This window comes from Bubalus kerabau, chromosome X (assembly GCF_029407905.1).
Source record: "Bubalus kerabau isolate K-KA32 ecotype Philippines breed swamp buffalo chromosome X, PCC_UOA_SB_1v2, whole genome shotgun sequence".
Classification (NCBI taxonomy): Eukaryota; Metazoa; Chordata; class Mammalia; order Artiodactyla; family Bovidae; genus Bubalus; species Bubalus kerabau.
Window position 1 is genome coordinate 44723225 of NC_073647.1, and position 18376 is coordinate 44741600.

Here is an 18376-nt window from a genome sequence, read left to right on the forward strand (position 1 = left end):
AAGGTCACCCAGTCATGGGCAGCGGAACGTGGCCTCGACCCGGCCCTTCTTCTGCAGGCCGGCTGGCACCCGGCTGAGGCAGGTTGGGGCGGCCGGCTCGTACCCCTCTTGGCTCCGCGGGCAGTGGCCGGCCGGAATGACAGGTGAGCCGGGACGGGGGACACTTAGGGGGTTGGGCTGCGTGGTGCCACCTGGCGCGCCGCCTTTGGGTGCGGCCGCCCGAGCCTGAGGCGGCGCGGGGCTTCCGAAGGCCAGAGCCCGTGGGTAACGCCGGGGTCGGCGCCTCCGGCCGAGGGTCGCGGGGGCGCCCCGGGCCCGCCGACCAGGCCCCGCCCCCTGGCGGCACGGGCGGGGGCAGGGGCGGCGCCGGCGGAGTGGGGCGCGGGCGCGCGGTGCTCGGTGCGCGCCGCCGCCCCTCCGGCCCAGCTCGCCCGCCCGCCCTACCCCCTCAGCCCGCTCGCGTCGCCCCCCACCCCTTCTCCTCTCCTCGGCCTGGCGGCCCCGCGCGCGGTGCGACGCGACGATCGCGGCCTGGCGCTCGGGGCGCGGGGTTCGTGGCGCTCGAGGGTGGCGCGCCAGGCGCGGGGCGCGAGGCCAGACCTGGCGCGGCAGGGAGTTGGGGGGCGGGCAGCAGCGGAGCCCCCAGAGGAGAGCAGGGCCAGGGGGGTACAGAGGTAATGGGTAGGGCCTGGGAATCCGGCTGCGAGGGGCGGGGAGCTCCAGGCGCACTTCGGCCCGGGCCGGGCTGAGCCCCGGGGCGCTCAGGGGTAGCGGGGCGGGGAGGGAGGGTGGGAGGAGACGGCGGGGCCGGGCCGGGGGGCTTGGCCGACGGGGAGCAGGTGGGCGGGGACAGGGGCCCTGCTGGAAGAGGCGCCGCAGCGAGGTGGCGGGCTGCGTGCACAAACAGGGCGGCCGCCTCCTGGGCCCGGAGAACGGTGAGGCCGCTGGGGTTGGGCGCCACGGCCCCGAGGGCACGGTTCCGCGTCCAGGACCCCTGAGCCGGGCGCTGGGCACTGTCGGGGGAGGATCTGGAGGCCTGGCCGGGCCACAGCGCCAGGGATTCTGCAGCCGACCCAGCTGCTGGGCCAGAGGCAGGAGTTCTTGGGCAGCGCGCCGGTGGCGGGCACTGGTGGCGGGCGATGGTGGGCGAGGACAGGCACCTTCAGGGCTAGCATGAGTGGAAAGGGGACGAGGAAGGCCCAGAGTTTGAGTTGGAGGGTCATTTGGGAGTTCCGTGTCACCGGGTGGGTTGATGAGTCATGAGATTTGGGGATCACAGAAGGCTTTCCTGGTGATCAGTTCTGAGTGAGGGCAATGAAGAGGGCTGGGATTTGGAGAAGCGTTTTTGAGGCCACCTTTGGGACACTCGGTCCTCCTGTGGCTGCCGGTCCCCCGCGAGGGACTTTAGAGCCGACGTCCCAGAGTGCTGGGATGGGGCAGCTGCGGTCCGGGGAGGGGTTAAGGAAGGTCTTTGTAGTGGCGGGTCCCAGCCTTCCTTCCTTTCCAGGCCTTCAGGATTCAGCTGAGTTCCTGTGGGGAGTGGGTTAAAAATTCCTCCGGCCTACAGTCAGCCTTAGAGTATCCACCAGGGGCAGGAGGGACATATACGTGCGTGACTGCCGCAGCATTCTCTGTCGTGGAGCCCTCGCGCTTCCTCACTGTTGCCATAGTAACGGCCTATTGATGGTGTATTTATAGGGAAGAAGCAGGCGCTAAATTTTGGGGAAGGAGGGGGAGGAGGCCTCAGGCAGCAGCAGTGAAGGCGGTCACGGAATTGTTAATGGAGTGGGCCATGCCCGGGAGCTGTTTGGGAGAGTTACTGGCTTGTCTGAAGCTTAAAAATGAACTAATGACTTATGCATGTGTCAGGCTAACCTAGTCGGCCTGTGATACCTGTGGGTGTGCGTCCACCACGGTCGGGTGTGTTTGGGACAAGGCATAGCTATCTAGAAGCTGTTACATAATTTCTGCACAGAAGAAAAATGTAAAAAACAACACTGCAGTTCTCATTGATAAGCAATGAGACATGTATTTTTCTGTCGTCACTTATTAGTAAGCCTTTACTCATTCTTTTCAATTCCTGACACAACAGCTCCATTTTTCTTCAATCAAAAACCTTGCTGTTAGGCACGCCACACCCACACCCTAGACACATGACTGGCACTGGCCTTAGGGGAACCTCAGAGATCCAGAATGGAAGCAGGATTTTGAGATAATATTCCATCTTCTCTCTTCTAAACACCAAGGGTCAACTTTTCTCACCATGGCAGGCCCGTCTGTGGAAAAATTCCCGTGTTAAGAGTTTTAGGTGGGATTGTTGTGGGGTGCACAAGAGAAAGGCTCCCTCAACATGGTGTTTCCATAGATGGATGTTAGCTTTGCTTTTTTCCTTCAGTTTTCATTTCATTTATGATTCACATTCTACCTGTTTGCCAAAAGGATTAGAGGATATATTTTAAATATACATAAGATTGAAAACATAAGGAGAAAAGTGGATACCATGTCACAGGGGAGAAAGCATATGTGTTTAATAGCTAGGCTTCCAGGGATCCTGTGCTTTATGGTTAATGTTAACACTGAACTTCTTGACAGCCTAGGCAAAAAGGGTAGCCCCATGGGTGACACCGTTGTGTCTAACATTCAGTTAGTCATAAAACCAGAGCTTCTGCTTGGGGAGGGGAGCTATGGGGTGATTGCTCCCAGATGTGGACACCTTGGCCAGTGCTCCGAAATATGTGCGTGAGTGGGAGTGTATGTTGTGGGTGGGGGCAGTGTGTGCTGTCATGGTTTACATACTGGCTGGATAATTCCTGAGCTTTCGGCTGATAGCTGCGATTAGAAGGAACATTCTCATCTAGCCAGCAGCTCAGTTTTGAACATGTCCATCCATGTCTAGGTCCTCTGCTGCTGTGTTGTTTAATGCACAGAGAGGAGAGATGACTCTGTTTCAGGAGATCCTTGCCAGCCTGTCTGGTGAAGAGGAACACAGCAGGTCCTCTGGGCTTGGGCTGTGACTTTGGAGATGGTTGTTGTTGCTATGGGAAGCATTACCAGTGCCCACTTCTTAAACATGCATTGCCTGGTTTCAGGGACCGTGCTTGTCATTAGAGGTATGTGCGACTTGCCATTGTGAGGAAGCTTTGTTCCCCAAACAGGTCCTGTCTCTGTCACTGTTGACTTGCTGGACCTTCCCAAAGTGCCCCTCTTTTTTCTGGGGTGTTTTCCAAGTCAGAAGTGCACATGTTCATCAAATCCAGTAAGGAAGGCAGAACCTCAGACTGTAGGAGTTTTTCTTTTTTTTAAAAGAGAAAAGGTCAAGCCTTAGGTCTAGACTCTCAGACTGTGTTCTTGGGGGAAATAGCTGGAAGGTTTTCTGTGGGCTCTGCTGTGCCTCGGGGAGCTCTACAGGAGAGCTTGGACAACGATGAGAGTGCCAGGGCTGGGAGTGGCTGCACAGAGGGTGATGTGTGCCATGAGGGGCTGCTGTGACCTTTGACCAGGCCAGTGTGGGCAGGGTCACATCCCAGGGCTGAGAGGGTACCCTGTAGGTTTGGGGGTGTGATTTCACCATGACTCTGCTTTCCTCCTTTGCCAGGTGAGTGACACACTGGATCTGACAGAGAGCCATGGCAGGTGAGTTTGTCTGGGCCCTGGCCAAGCTGGGAAGGGCCGTGCCTAGGTCTTATGGAAAAGTGCTAGCCTACCTTTCAAGGCCTTTCCAGCTTTCATCATACTGAAGGTGTTCCCATGGCTCCTGTTCAATTGTCTGGGTCTCATCTTTCCACTCTCAACTCTTCAGCTCCCTTCTGGAGCACAGACTCCCCTGGAGAGGTGTGCTTACCCAGGCTACTCGGAGAGATGCTAACATGGCAGGCCATGGGGGTTTAGGGAGGGATGCCTACCTGGGACCAAGAGGGCCTGGCTGATATGAGGACTAAGAAACCCCAACTCTAGGGGCACACTAGGAGCAGATGTCACCTCTTCTTTCATCTTCCAAAGTCTCAGCTCAGGCTTCTGGGTGTGCCAGTCAGCTCAGCTGGAACTGGGGGCTCCCCTTGGGAATAAGAGGATATGGCTCCCACTCCATGACATTTTGGCTGGAGGCCATCTGTGCCCAGTTTCCAAAGGCCTAGATTCTCCATCTCGAGCCTGCTACCCCTCTTCCCAGAGGTCCTCTCAGATTCATGTGTGTCCAGTCTCCCGATCTCCTGCAGCAGGGTTTGTACTAGACCGTCTAGGGCAGGACTCTTGATACCAGGCCATCCGACAGCCCAGGTGGCCATTCAGGTGGGGGATGCCAACATCAGCCTCACAGGGAAATGCATCCTTATGATAAAGGCTCTGATTTTCTCTTTTGGAGGTAAGGCTGAAGATACTGGGGACGTATTCACTGGTGACTATAACATTCAAGATGTGTCATGTGTAAGGTTCTCATGCAACACACACTTCCCTCTTACGAGGGCCCCATTGTCCTCCAGAGTCTTGTCGGCAGATACAGCATGGTATCAGAGAAAGTCAGCCCTCCCATCTGTTGTACATGTCCAGGAGGGTGTCCTGCCTGCTAACTCTGCCTTGCTTCCCTCCATCCTTGACCCTCTGTGCCCAGGCTGAGTCTGGTCGGCAGGTGCCTCTGGGCCCCTCCACCCTCCAGGCCTCAGTGCAACTTTCTCCTCAGTGTTTCTGGAGGCCAAGAATGCCCATTCGGTCCTGAAACGCTTCCCCCGTGCCAATGAGTTCCTGGAGGAGCTGCGCCAGGGCACCATCGAGCGGGAGTGCATGGAAGAGGTCTGCAGCTACGAGGAGGTCAAGGAGGTTTTCGAGGACAAGGAGAAAACGGCACGTACCGCCCTGGGGCTGGGTGCTGGGAGGACAGCTGGCCTCGGGAATAAGCCATGCCCACCCTGGGATCTCAGATGGATCAGAAGCAATGAAGGGAAGCCATCCGAGTCCAGGGAAGGGCCACTGGGGCCCTATAAGAACAGCTCACCTGTCCTTAGAGCCCCATCTGCCAGACCCATGGCCACTGTTGTCCTCGGTCCTCAGGGCATTCCATGGCCTTGTCAGTGGCTCTCAGAGGCCAGTCAGGGTGGGGGCAGGTGCAGACCCTGCGGAACTTGATCCCGACCTGCTGAAGTCAGAAGTGCTTACATGTGAGTGTCAGCTGCCCTTTTTCCTTCTTTTGCAGATGGAGTTCTGGAAGGGGTACCCGAATGCGGTCTACTCAGTCCGAGACCCTGCACAGAGCTCAGATGCCATGTACGTGGTGGTGCCCCTTCTGGGGGTGGCGTTGCTGATCGTCATCGCCTTGTTCATCATCTGGAGGTGCCAGCTGCAGAAAGCCACCCGTCATCACCCCTCATATGCTCAGAACCGGTACCTAGCGAGTCGCGCAGGGCACAGCCTCCCCCGGGTCATGGTGTACCGGGGCACGGTGCACAGCCAGGGGGAGGCCTCCGGGCATCGGGAGACAGGGAGCCACCCACAGGTGGTGCTGGGGCCCAGTCGGGGAGGCAGAACCACCGTCCGGCTCGAGAGCACCCTCTACCTTCCCGAGCTGTCTCTCTCCAGACTGTCCAGCGCCACCCCTCCCCCGTCCTATGAGGAGGTGACAGCTCCCCAGGAGAGCAGCAGTGAGGAGGCGAGCGTGTCTTACAGTGACCCACCGCCGAAGTATGAGGAGATTGTGGCGGCCAACCCTGGCTCAGACAAGTAGAGGGACGCGTGTCTGGTCCCATGTGAACGCCTCATTCAGGGGCCTCCTGTTTCCTTTTAACTTTTTAAAGACTGTGCCACCACAAAACAGCCTTAGCCTCCTCGTTGCCAAATAATTTCCTCACCGTGGATCTGTAGGAAGTCAGTTGTCAGAGACAGGTGGAGGCGGGTAGGGATCATGCATGCAAGGAAGCCCCCTGGTGAGAGCCACGGGCAAGAGAGCCCAGCTCTTCCAGAAGCCCCTACACCCCTGCCATCCAGCCCTCCTGTCAGGGACTGGCTTCTCTTACGCCAAAGGAATCACCCCATGCAGTTGACTGTGGCCCCAGGCCCAAGCCCTGGGATCCCACAGCTGGCCAGAGACCTGTTTGTCCAAAGCCTCACCGCAGAGTTGAGGGAGAGAAGCCAGCCCTCAGCGCCCTTTTCCCTCACTAGCCCTGTGCTCTCTGTCCTCACTCACATTGGACAAGGACAAGGACAGAACGAAAACAACAGTAATAACATAATGAACACAATACAACAAAATGATACCACCTGGGCCACTGATAGGGGTTCAAGGGAGATCAGTCACACAGATGGGTGATGCCCCCCCATACCCACCCCACACTCCCAACCAGGTTCAAAGGAATGTCTGGAGCTACCTGAGAGGAGGACAGGCTGTGTGAAGGATGAGGGCCGGGAGCTGGCTGGCCAAGCTACCCCCTCCACATTGGAGATGTGGTCATCTGGAGGGAGCTCTGGTCCTACTGTGCTTGGCCTCCCTCAGACCTTGGCTCTCCAGGTTCTCTTTCAGCTGTGCTAAAAGCCACTACCCATTGGCCTGAGCCATATCATGGCCTTGGGAAAACAGATAATGCTAACCCTGCCTGTGGAGCCCGTGGCCTTTGAACGGTTGGGCCACAGGCTGGGGTAGAAGGCTGAAGTTTTCTCCTTGTGAGGTTGGCCTGTAGGATGATTAAACCCATGAACTCGGTTTCCTCAGCATTGTGCTCTCTAGCCTTAAACTTTTAGGCAACTGCCCTTTTTTGTGAGTAGGTGTGTTGAGATGAACTTGAATTTCAGATGGCTGATTTCTTCTTAATGATGGTGCCCACCTGGGGAGAAGATCAGAAAGTGTCCCTTTTTAGAAATTTCTTTGTCGTGGAGATGGGGAAGCCCATGACCTGGGTTTGAGGGCCTGTCTGGGATATGCTCTGTCATTGCCAGGTGCTGGTCCATTTTTAGCAACCCCTTTCTGTGGCCCAGGAACTGTCCACCTCTCCATTTCAGTGAGGCTTTGGGCAGCAGTGGGGCAGAGGTGACCTGCCCTTTAAGTGTCAGTGACCACGCAAAAGACACTGTCAACACTGCCTCCCCACCCCTCCATCTTCATCCTCCTGGCCTCAGCACCAAACCATTTTTCCTCTGTGGTGCTTTAAAAAATGTAGCAAATTTTTGTGGGGCCCAAAAGAGTGCACAGCCAGGGTCTATTGGCAACCACAGCAGTTTAAAACCCACTGAGAAGATAAGCTTCTCTCTGTCTAAACAGCTCTCCAAGGCAGGCCTTGTGCCTCATTCTTTGAATGTGGCCCTGCCTAGAGGCCACAGATAACTTCTGGAGGCCCCTCTGGTCCTCACTCACCCAGAAACATGCTTCAAGCAAGGAGGCTTGTGTTCTTACCCCAGCGAGGCCACCAGCTTGGCCAACTCAACCCTGTGGCCCGGTTCCATCCTTCCCCTACCTCACAGGCCTGCTGGAGGGTGATTGAGCTAATGCCTGTGCAGTGCTTGAGACACCAGGAAGCCCAGTGCGGTTTGCCCTTAGGAAGATTCTTCTAGAAATACGTAGATCAAGAGGCACCTGTTTTAGCAGAGGTCTTTGTAGGACTGTGAAGTCAAGTCTCAACCTGGGGAGTCAGTCTCCTGCCAGTTGGACTGTTCCTCCCCTCTCTCTCCCCACCCACCCCACCCCGAGAGCTCCCTGATGCCAGAGGTGCTGACCAGGTGGCATCCCACCTTTCCTTCCTCCCTGTTTTCCTCCTTCTGGGCCTCCAGCACCGCACTCCTGCCCTTCCTCCCAAAGGCATTTTGGGTGTACCCTGTCCATGAGGGATGCTGGGATCCATCCTCTTCAGCCATGTTGGAGGACCCGGGGCAGCCTGAGCCTCCAGGGCCTGTCCCTGCCATCCCTGCGTTTTCTTGGGGGCCGTGCCTGTGTGTCAGCCAGGAGCATGGGAGAAGACACTTAGCCCTCTGTGTCTCCTCCCCACTGGGCAGAGAGCCAGGGGTGGGCCCCGCAGACCCGAGCCAGAGGGAGGACGCTGGGGAGTGCCTGCTCCCATTGGCCCGTGTGAAGCCCTTTCCTGCCGAGCTGCTCACTGTTTGCAGCCAGTCTGAGGTGGGAGCCGGAAGGATGGCCAGGAGCCCATTGCGGGGTGGAGACCAGCCTGCGTCCTGCGGGTACCAAGCTCTCCAGTTCCGGGCCTTCGCAGCATTGTTCCAATGGGGTTCCGTGGTCCCCGGGACGTTTCTCACAGTTTATCTTAGACAAAAAGGCTGTACAGTACACCATGGTCATAACTCCCTTGCGGTGCACATTTGGCTTTAAGAACGCCCTGTACATATCTTTTCGAACTCTGTATGGATGTCGATTTGATACAATGTTCAATCTGCGATAGCCACATTTTTGTTGCTTTTGGGCTTCGGGTGTGTGAGTGTGTGTGTGTGTGTGTGTATACAAGTGTATGTGTTGTTGCCTTTTCTCACATGCTTATCTGAAACAATAGCCGGTGTGTGGCTATATTTGTACCAGGAGGGTTCCGGTCTGAGGGGAGGAATGTCACCTCCCAGGGCTAGGCAGTCTGAGGACAGGATCCTGAGTCAGGAAAACTGAGATGAGCTGCTGGAGCGAGCCCTCCAGAGTTACTACCTTCTGCCCTCCTTTACTAAAGCTTTTGGAAGAGGATGAAGCAGCTCTATCCTGTGGGCCTCCCTCCTGTGGGACCCTCGACTCACACACTCTTTTGGAGCAGTGCCCCCAACCTTGGCTCCTGTTCTGTGGGTGTCAACAATGGAAGGAAATCAGCACTCCTGGGCCTTTTTGGTTTTTCTTTTTCTTTTTGGTGGAAAGATGTGTGACTGTTGATTTGGGGGTATGGCGGCCTGGTTATTTAGATATTTTTCATTTTAAAACAAAAAGGCTTTAACAAATTCCATGGAATGTGACTTTCACATGTTTTCAACCAAAATCTTTTTAAGACTTTTTGAAGCAAGCATCACTATCTTATCCCTCCCCTGCTACTCCCCATCACCTGGGGTTTTTCAAAATGAAAGCACAAGCAGAAGTGTGTGCGGCCCCAGGACAGCTGCCTTGTGCCCTGGCTGACGGACACACAACACTGTGCCGTCTTACCCAGAGGCCAGGGGCCTCCTCTTCAACTTGCGAATCCCACTGCCATTAGTGTGAATTCCTTTGGGTGCTTTGGAAAATAGGAACCTGCCCAATCTGTTGGACTGTGTCTTTCGGCTAGCCTGAAGATGACCGATCTGGGATACAAAAGCATCTTTCTGCTAAGGAGTTGGAGCCAGATGGTTCCTTTCTGGCTGGGGGTTGATCTTTTCACAACCAAATGGCATCACACAAGAACTAAGAACAACACTGCCTCTAGATTATTCCTTTGTCCAAAAGAGAGAGACAGAGAGAGGTTACTAAGAGAATTTCTCTTGCTCACCTGTGCTCTGTCTTTCCAGGAGAGTGCATGTGTGTGCTATGTGTCATGTGTGTGCCCTCACGTTCAAGGCCAAGATGGAGAGCTGGGTAGCCAAGCTGCTGTCTAGGCTGCTTTGAACGCAGCTCCATCTCAGGATTGCACCAATTCAGAAACAAGCACATCCTCCCCACTGAATTCTAGTCATACTAATCAGTGTAATTAGCTAATTTAAAAGTACTGTAATCAAACTGCCTGCAACTGTGGTAAAAGCCCATTAATTCAAAGCCCACTAGTTCAAAATGTAGGAAAAAAAATCACTTTGTTTTTTTTTTTTTTTTTTTTGCCAAACTCTAGATAATGCATGGTATCTGCGATTTTTCCTCTGTAGAAATATTTCCAATATTCTTCCCTTGAGTCAATTTTCAGGTTCATATGTGTAAGAGGGATCTAGTTTAAAATGAGTCCCTTTTCCCAATAAAAGGCTCATGATATGATGGATCCCTTCACTGTGCCTTCAGCAGTTCTCGTATGTCAGGCTCTTCGTGTACACGATGACCTCTGTTCTGTCTCTACTGTGTGTATGCTGGGTATGGCAGTGTTTCATTCTCCTCCTTTATTTGCTCTGTGAATAAAATAGTTTGTGAACTAAATTACAATTTAAAGTGATATAACTGTGCATCATGATAAATAGTCTGTAAAGCAGATATTTCGCTATCAGTCTGGCCACTCCCATCATTCGCCCCCAAATATTCAAACATAGCAAGCTTTCCCTTTCCCAGGCTGTGGGTGGTGAGGCTCATCTGAGCAAGAATTTCCCTGACAAAGAGGTCCAAACAGCACAGCCCACCCCCTCAGGCTCAGTGCCTCAACAGTTGTCCCACTGTCCTGAGCTATGTGACTGGTGCCCAGTGCCTGCCCCCAGCCCGCCCCCAGCCCAAGCATTAACACAGATATTTAAGATGGGGACAAGTCCCACAGCTTTTTATGCCTCCCCATCTGTCTCCCCGTATGGATGCCACTTTCCCAGGCTTGAACACACCTGTTCTTTCACTCTGATTGTGACTCTGTGACAGTGGAAACCCTGATATGTGCAACCGAGCTTCTAGACGTGATTACTATGAAATGGATTCATTTTGGTATCACTTTAAACTGTGCTCGTAATTCGTGCGTTGACCCATGTTGGCTGGCAAATCTGTACATTCACTCATATGTCAGGATTTCACTGGAGCCTGGGGTAACAAACAATTGTACTTCTGCTTTCTCTCTCTCTCTGTAATTGTTGAGTTTAGCTGTTAAGTTTTGTCTCTTTCTGTACCAGAAGGTAATGAATAATAATAAAGAGCAAATGGCATTTACTTGTGTTCTCTCCTCACCCATCTTGGATCGCTGCTGACTCTAACTTCCTTGGGATATGGAAGGTTGTGGGCCAAACTTGTTTTTCCAAGAGTCAGACTGTAGATAAAGAAACAGCCTGAACCAGTTTAGAAGCAGGAAGCAGAGAGGTCCTGGGTCCTAGAGCTGGTCCCGTATGTGTAAGATGATCTGCTGACCCATCCCCCTGGGAGGAGGTTAGTAAGGTCTGCCACAAATCATGTTAACAACTTCCCTGTCGCCTGATCCCTGGTTACTCATCGAGATGGCCTTTACTAGAAAAGATGTTCTGCTTGATTTCAGAGCTGGAGGAGGGGCAGGAGGGAGAAATTTTTTGGAGCTCTACATAGGTGGGATGTAATCCTCAGCTTTTGCTCTGGCTCAGTGTCCTGAATTCTGAAGGTAGCAGGAGTCTGAGACTATTCAATGGACACTGACAGTTTAGCCTCCCCTTGGAGGAAGCATGGTCTTAGCCCGGAACACTGCCAGCTGTTTATCTGAAGTGAGATGGGACCAAGGGAAGTTATTGGTAAAAGTTGTGCCTGTCCCCCATAAGGAAAGTAATCCATCCTTTAATAGGAAAAGCCATGGCAGTGATGAGACAATGGCAGTGACATTCACAGCCTCCTTCGAGGACTGAATGTGGAGGCCCATTGCCAAGAATGACAGCCAGAGGCCTTAGGTTCTTTTCCTATCCCAAGCTGGCTTACTGAGTGATGCCAATCTTCTGAAGATGCTGGGCAGTCAAATGAAGACTCCTCAGGCAGACTCCAACACACAGATGGGGTCATGTTCTAGACATAGGTTTGGAACTTTAGGCTCTTTTTGTTAGAAACTAGCACTCTAGGCAGCCACTGAGGGTCCCAGCCTAGACCACACAAGGAAACTAACACACGAGAGCGTCCCCCTTTCCCCAGCCCCCTCTTGTACCACAGCCACACCCTTAGAGCAGCTGGCTTGAGATCTCACAGAATGAAGGCACTGAAGGACAGTGGAGAGGGGCCACAAACTGGGCTTGGAAATGATCACAACCAGCCCTTATTGAGCACTTGGTGTATGCCAGGCCCTGTAGAAGGATTAACTGAGACGATCCTCCCAACAAACCTGTGATGTCTGAGAGAAGCAAGGATCAAGAGGATGCCATTTGACCAAGGCCTCCGAGAGAAGTGCTGACCTCATTGTGTGAACCCAGGTCTGTCCAGATTGTCCCACCCCCGGCCAATTGTACTGCATTGCTGGTCTCCTCTGGTGATCACTTTGCTTTTGTGTTCTTGTTGACTGTTCATCCTCCCAGCACCCATACCTCCACCTCTTTCTACCTAACTGTTAATTCCACAAGGGCAGGGACCATGGATAACTTTTGTTCTCATCATTTCTTCGCCAGAACTCAGCTCAGTGCTTGGCTCACACTCAGTGTTCAATTAAAAAAATGTGTTGAGTGATTTTATTCTGAGGTCATAACTCAGGCCCCTTGTACTAGTTTGCTCAGGGTGCTGTAACAAAGTCCCATAGACTTTATAGCTTAAATAATAGAAATATATCATCTCCCAGTTCTAGAGGCTGGAAGTCTGAGATCAAAGGTTTGGTAAAGTCAGTTGCTCCTGAGGCCTCTTGCCTTGGCCTGTAGACGGCCATCTTCTTCCCGTGTCTTCACACGATCTTCCCTTTGTTCATGTTTGTATGTTAATCTCCTCTTCTTATAAGGTCACCAGTCATATTCAATCAGGGACCACCCTATTGACCTCATTTAAACTTAATAACCTCTTTAAAGACCCTACCTCTCAGTAGTCACATTCTGAGGTACCTGAGGTCAGGATTTCAACATAGGAACTTGAAGAGGGGATATAGTTCATCCCATAATACTCTATTCATGGTGGACAGGAGTCTTTGTTGCCCTTTCTCCCAACCCTGAGCGCATCATACACACTCTGGAAAAGCTTGGAGGTGGACATTATGATTTCACTGAGATTCTGGCAAACACAGGGGCACCTTGCCATTCTCAAACCACACTCCAGAAAAGATGCTCCCCTGCCACAGATGCTGCACCCGGGACAGCTGTCAAAGGTCCCCACAGGGCAGGCGGATTTCGGAGAGGCGACATGGGCTTCAGAATGGTTTTCCCAGGGTCCCTCTGTGGAGAGTGATGGGTGGACCGAAAGCCTGAAGAATAGACAAAATATTTGTGCCATTTTAGATTTTTTTTAAATAGACAAAAGTTGTTTTCATGAATCACAAGCCTAGCAGCTCCAGTAACAGTGGCTTTCAACAATTTCTCTGAAGAGCTCAAACTGCGTGATGGATTCAGTTTCACTGGGCTTTATGTACTGTAAAAATAGAGGCTCTAGAGGCTGGGTAACATTTGTATCATGCTGGTTACACTTAATCACAGGAGCACAGTGGGTGGGCTGGTGGATGCCAGCACCCTGGAGTTCCGGGACTCACTGGGCATAGAGGGAGGGGCGCTGGTGGAGTGCAGTGTTTACCAACCTGGGAGTGTCACTGCTTCCACTCTGGCCATGGGACTCAAGAAGGGCCCTACCTGTTTGGAATGTTGGGCCTAGCTTGGTGGGGGAGGCATGAGATAAGAGATAGCAGCAGAGCATGTAGAACTTTCTGCTACAGGACAACCATGGGTCTGGAGGTGGAAGATGCCAGAGAAAACTTTCCTGGAGAAGCCACATCCAACCTCAAGCTTACAGGATGAGTATAAATCAGTAAGGCAAAGAGCATGAAAGACAACAAAAGCAGGCAGAGGGACCTCACGTGAAGAGGCCTGAAGACCAACATGGCCATCATGATTTTAAGGAAACAGGAAGCCAGGACAGCAGAAAGGGAAAGACTTGTGCAAGACTGGAAAGATATAGGGAAGCCAGTCCACACAGGGCCCCCTAGGCCACACTCGGCGGTCTTTACTCCCTGGATGACAGCCATAGCCTCCTACCTTATCTCTTTGATCCTGTTGAGCCCGTTCTCCATATAGCAGGCAGAGAGATTGTTTCAAATAGGCTTGCTCATGGCCTCTTGCTCCCACTATTGCCAGAGTAAATCCCATGTGGCTGTGGGATTGGCTAGGCTGGTGAGGCGGGAGACAGACAGAAGTAAACCCCTGGGAAGATTTGTGTTCAAACACTGAATTATATATTTAAGAAGTTGTATTAGGGTACTCCAGATACAGAATGCATAGGAGATAAAGTTCTACAAATACAAATATACCTATCTATACATATAGAGATATAGAAAGATATTGATTTATCCTAAGGAATCACCTCATGCAATTGCAATTATGGAGTCTGGGAAGTCCCTCACAATATGCCCTCTGCTAGCTGGAGTTCTGTGAAAGCCATTGGTATGAGTTCTAGTTCAAAGGCAGGGGAAGATCAATGTACCAGCTCAAGTCCTTAGGCAGAGAGAGATAGGGAAAGGGAAAAAGATGTGTGTTTGTGTGTGTGTGTGTGTGTGTGTGTCGGGGGTGGGGGGCTGAACAAGTTTCTCCTTCTTATACCTTTTGGTTCTATGTAGGCCCTTCATGGATTATATGATGCACACTTACATTGGGGAGGGTCATGTGTGTTACTCGGTTCACCAATTCACATGTTGATCTCATCTGGACACAGCCTCACAGACACATCCAGAATTCATGTTTAGTTAAATATCTGGACACCCTGTGGTCCAGTCAAGTTGACACACAAAATTAACCATCATAGAGGGAACAGAACCATGTACAGTGACTGAGTGGGTTGTGAGAAAGTTGGGAGGACCCTCACATGTGAGTTTAGGGGCTCAGACAGTAGGATAGATGGTGAGCCATTCTAGAAGGTTGAATAGGTTCACTTCCACTGGAGGAAAAGTAGGTTGTGGCATGTTGAGTGTGTGGTGTGGAGTGTCTTAGGGGAATGAAAGAGGGAGGTCTAGGCTGAAACAGCAGATACTGGAGTCACTTGAGGTACCACGAAGATGCTAAATGAAGTCTGGGTATGGGCTTGATGGGCCAGGCAGGCAGGAGAGTATAAAGTCCTAGAAAGCAAGGGAGGAGAGTGTTTTTAGCAGAAGAGAGAGGACAGTAATACAAAATGTTTCAAGGAAGTTGAGTAAGATGAGTAAGATGGATTGAGCTGTCAGAAGGGCATTGGTGACCTTGGCCTGGGGCACTTTTAGTTTAGTGGTGGGCCAGAGTCAGGTAAGCAGAGGAACGTCTGGGAGGTAAAAGGGTGGAGACAGAGTTGGGGCAACACTTTCCAGGAGTTAGGCTTCCCTGGTGGCTCAGGGGGTAAAACGTCTGTCTGCAATGTGGGAGACCTGGGTTCGATCCCTGGGTCAGAAAGATCCCCTGGAGAAAGAAATGGAAACCCACTCTGGTATTCTTGCCTGGAAAATCCCATGGACGGAGAAGCCTGGTAGGCTAGAGCCCATGGGGTCGCAAAGAGCCGGACACAACTGAGCGACTTCACTTTTCCAGGAGTTGAGAAAGGATAGTAGCACCAGTGAGACAAAACACCATGGTAAGAGAGTTGGGTTCCTTAATATTTGTTTGTTTACCATTCAGGTCATTTTTATTTTTTTTTCAATAATTATGAGTTTCTACCATGAGGGACACAGTGCAGTAAGTGCAGGGGAGACAGAGAGAGGCAAGCAAAGCCCACAAGGTCTCTGCCCTCATGGAACTGCTATCAAATGCTGAAAAGGATGTGGCAATATTTTTGTGCTGAAGAGAGTGATCCTGGAGAAGGGAGTAGCCAAATGCCCAGGAAGCTGCATAGATAAGTCCCTGATAGAGCTGAAGCTGAGCACAAACATGAGGGCCACCAGCTCTGCCAAGGACGGCCTGCGGGCAGTGGGCAAATCCCATGGTGCCAGCTTCCAGTGAGAACTCTGCTAGAAGCTGAGTGCTTCACAGTCCATGGCCCCTTCCCTGCCATTTTCTGGAGGGATCACCGAGGTACATTGCCTAGGGTCACACAGACACTCTTGAGGAGCCATGGCAGGAAGGGCAGAGCAGTGGGATGGCAGAGCCTGGACTCTGACCCACCCCATCCCCCCTGGTGTGTCCTACTTGTGTTATGACCTGTCTGCTGGCCCTGTCTTGCAAGAGTAAAGGGCAGGGCAGAGTGGATCAGGGGCAAGAGGATATTTCCTGAAACTCTCATGAGTCATTTCCTCCCTTGGGCCTCCTCCTGTTCTGTCCCAGGGTCCTTGAGTTAAAGACAGGGACATAGCCCCATGGATCTGCATCTAAGCCCTGTCTATGAATTGCTATGTGAACTGACTCACAACCTGGTCCATCAAGGGCCCCAGATTGTCTGTCTGTAAAATGGAGGACCTTGGGAAGAGGATCAGCTTTGTGGATCTTTGGAGACCTTGTCATTAGTTTGCCAGGCCTCTCTCTCACTCACCCGGGGTTATCCTCTCTGTGTCTTCCTCCAGGTCAGAGGGGCTGCCGCTGGATGTACTTTTGAGGCTTCAGCGTTTGTGTCTTTACAGAACTTTTTCCACCTCTCCATTATTGTTCCAAAGGAACAGGGGCCATGTTCCTTTGGCCCCTGACTGTCTTGAATTCTACAGACATGTCACATTTCTCTCACTGGATATGGAAACAGTGGAAAGCAGGTGCAGCGCTCTGTGACGAGTTACCTGGCAGGCAAGGCCAAGGACTTGGTGAGGTCACCTGGTCCAACCTCATCCCTGGGGAATCAGGAAAGAAGTCCTTCCCCACCCATGACAAGGATTCCCTGCACCCGAGGGACTGATAGGCAGTTGTCTATGCCCTCCGGGTTTTGGAATCTACTGCCAGCTTCTAGTGAAAGGGATTTGTGTGTCAATGGGGAGATGGAAAGGAAGAAGGAGCTGTGGGGTGAGCAGCTGCTATGCTGGGCTAGCCGGGGGAAGCGGGTAGAGGGTGAGCTTCCTGTCATCACACTTGCTCTTGGTCCTGCTTCTGTTCCACCTGCAGGGCAGTCCAGAGCTATGCTTCGGGCCATTAGCCAGCAGCTATCACCCTAAACTAGGTGGTTACAGCTCCCCCTGACTTGTCCAGGTGGCCACCCTTCACAGGAAGAGCTGAAGGGACCCAGAGCATCTCAGTGGTTCCATTCTGCAGGTAGGCTCATCAGCCAGGTCTGGGCCTGTGCCAGTGTCTTTAACTCACTTCTGCTGGAGCTGCTTCCCCCACACTCCCAGGGAAGCAGAATGTGGCAGTATTAAGGGCAGGACCAACACAAAACAATGCCCTGCTCCTGTCCCCATAGAGCCATGGACTTCCGACCCGTCGGTTTCTATCTCCCCTCGAGAACAGGAGCCCCATGAGGATGGGGACCTGGCCCCTAGCCCCAGAGCCTGACATGCAGGCAGGCTTTTTTAAGATGGTCCTTCTGGATGAGAGAAGCCCACACGTGGAAACCAAGGAACCCCCTGTCGCTTCCCACTGATGACTGTGTCCCCTGCCATTTATTTCCCTCTCTCTGCTCATGAAGTGGCCCTCCTTCCCTGGGCCAGCTACCATCCTTGAAGTTTGCTTTCTGTCCTTCCTGTTTTTTTAAGGAATGGAGGGACATCTGCCAGGCTCTGGCTTGGGGAAGGCCCTGGGGCTCCAGGCATGACCTCAGTACCAGCTGCTTCCAGAAGCAGGAAGCAGAATTGTTTACAGGTTCCTAAGTTTCATTAGCAAGTAGAGAGGAAGCTCCCAGATGCCTGGAAGAACTGGGTTTGCAGCCAAAATCAGGCTTACTAGCTGGGGCTTGATGTGGAGTTGCCTGAGACTCTGCTGTCCATGGAGCAGCGGGCAGCAGACCGTCACGCCCACTGGGTCTGAACGGCCTCTTCCATAGAATCCCAGCATAAGAAAGGGCTTAAAGAGCACTGCTCTGGGTGAAGAGGGGCTGGAAGAACCCCACCATACTTCCCTGAAACCATGAAACAGTGGGAAGCTGGATTTTAGCCCCATCTTCCATGTGCAATGAGAAACTGAGGCTCAGCACAGAGGAAGCAATTTGCCTAAGATGCTCCAGGGTCAGAGGTAGGAGACGCTCCCAGGTGTACTGACCCCAGGCCTCGGTTCTCACCACCTCCCACTTCTGCTTGCAAGGGAGGTGGGAGCAAGTAGCAGCCGTGGCTACCAGACCTCAAGCCATTCAGGAATCTCTCCACAGAGTGTGTGGCCGGCTGAACAGCTGGGAGAGGCCAGTGGTTGGAAGCTATTGGTGGGGGCAGGTGGTTGAGCAGGCAGAGAAATAGACAGACACAAGACGAGGGCAGACAGGCAGACATGCAGGAAACAGCCTGAGGTGAACCCTTGCTCTGTGGGGAGGGCGGGATTGGAGCTGTCTAGATTTCAACATGAACTTGTATGCAATTAACTGGGTTTGTTTGCTCCCCAGTGGAGGCTCTATGCTCAGGATCACCTTTAGGGAAAAAGATGATATGTTTTCTTTGGAGATGCTTAGCTTGAAGGGAGGGAGAGCTTTCACCCCCAACCCTTTCTGTTAATAAAATAGCTCTTATTTTAATAATGATTCAAGCCCTCCAGCAGTCAGTTCACAGGAAAGAAATACAGAAGATCAATAAACATATGAAAAATGCTCAGGTTTATTCATAATTAAAGCAATATAGAT

The 18376-nt window shown here is 52.4% G+C and overlaps 1 protein-coding gene across 2 annotated transcripts; it reads left to right on the top strand.

Annotated features, from left to right (window-relative positions):
* Positions 1 to 436: 436 nt before the first annotated feature.
* PRRG3 (proline rich and Gla domain 3) lies at positions 437 to 10745 on the top strand. 2 transcript variants are annotated; one of them, XM_055564624.1, is made up of 4 exons: positions 437 to 674; positions 3596 to 3633; positions 4676 to 4836; positions 5186 to 10745. In XM_055564624.1, the coding sequence occupies exons 2-4, from the start codon at positions 3627 to 3629 to the stop codon at positions 5711 to 5713; spliced, it is 696 nt and encodes a 231-aa protein (XP_055420599.1). In that variant the 5' UTR covers positions 437 to 674; positions 3596 to 3626; the 3' UTR covers positions 5714 to 10745. The 2 variants fall into 2 exon arrangements, with proteins under 2 accessions (XP_055420599.1, XP_055420598.1); XM_055564623.1 differs by lacking the exon at positions 437 to 674 and adding an exon at positions 868 to 935.
* Positions 10746 to 18376: the final 7631 nt, after the last annotated feature.

What these genes read in the sequence shown, in the direction of transcription:
- PRRG3 (XM_055564624.1), top strand. An exon ending in TCGAGGACAAGGAGAAAACG is followed by an intron (nt 4,837 to 5,185) that starts GCACGTACCGCC and finishes CTTCTTTTGCAG; the next exon opens with ATGGAGTTCTGGAAGGGGTA.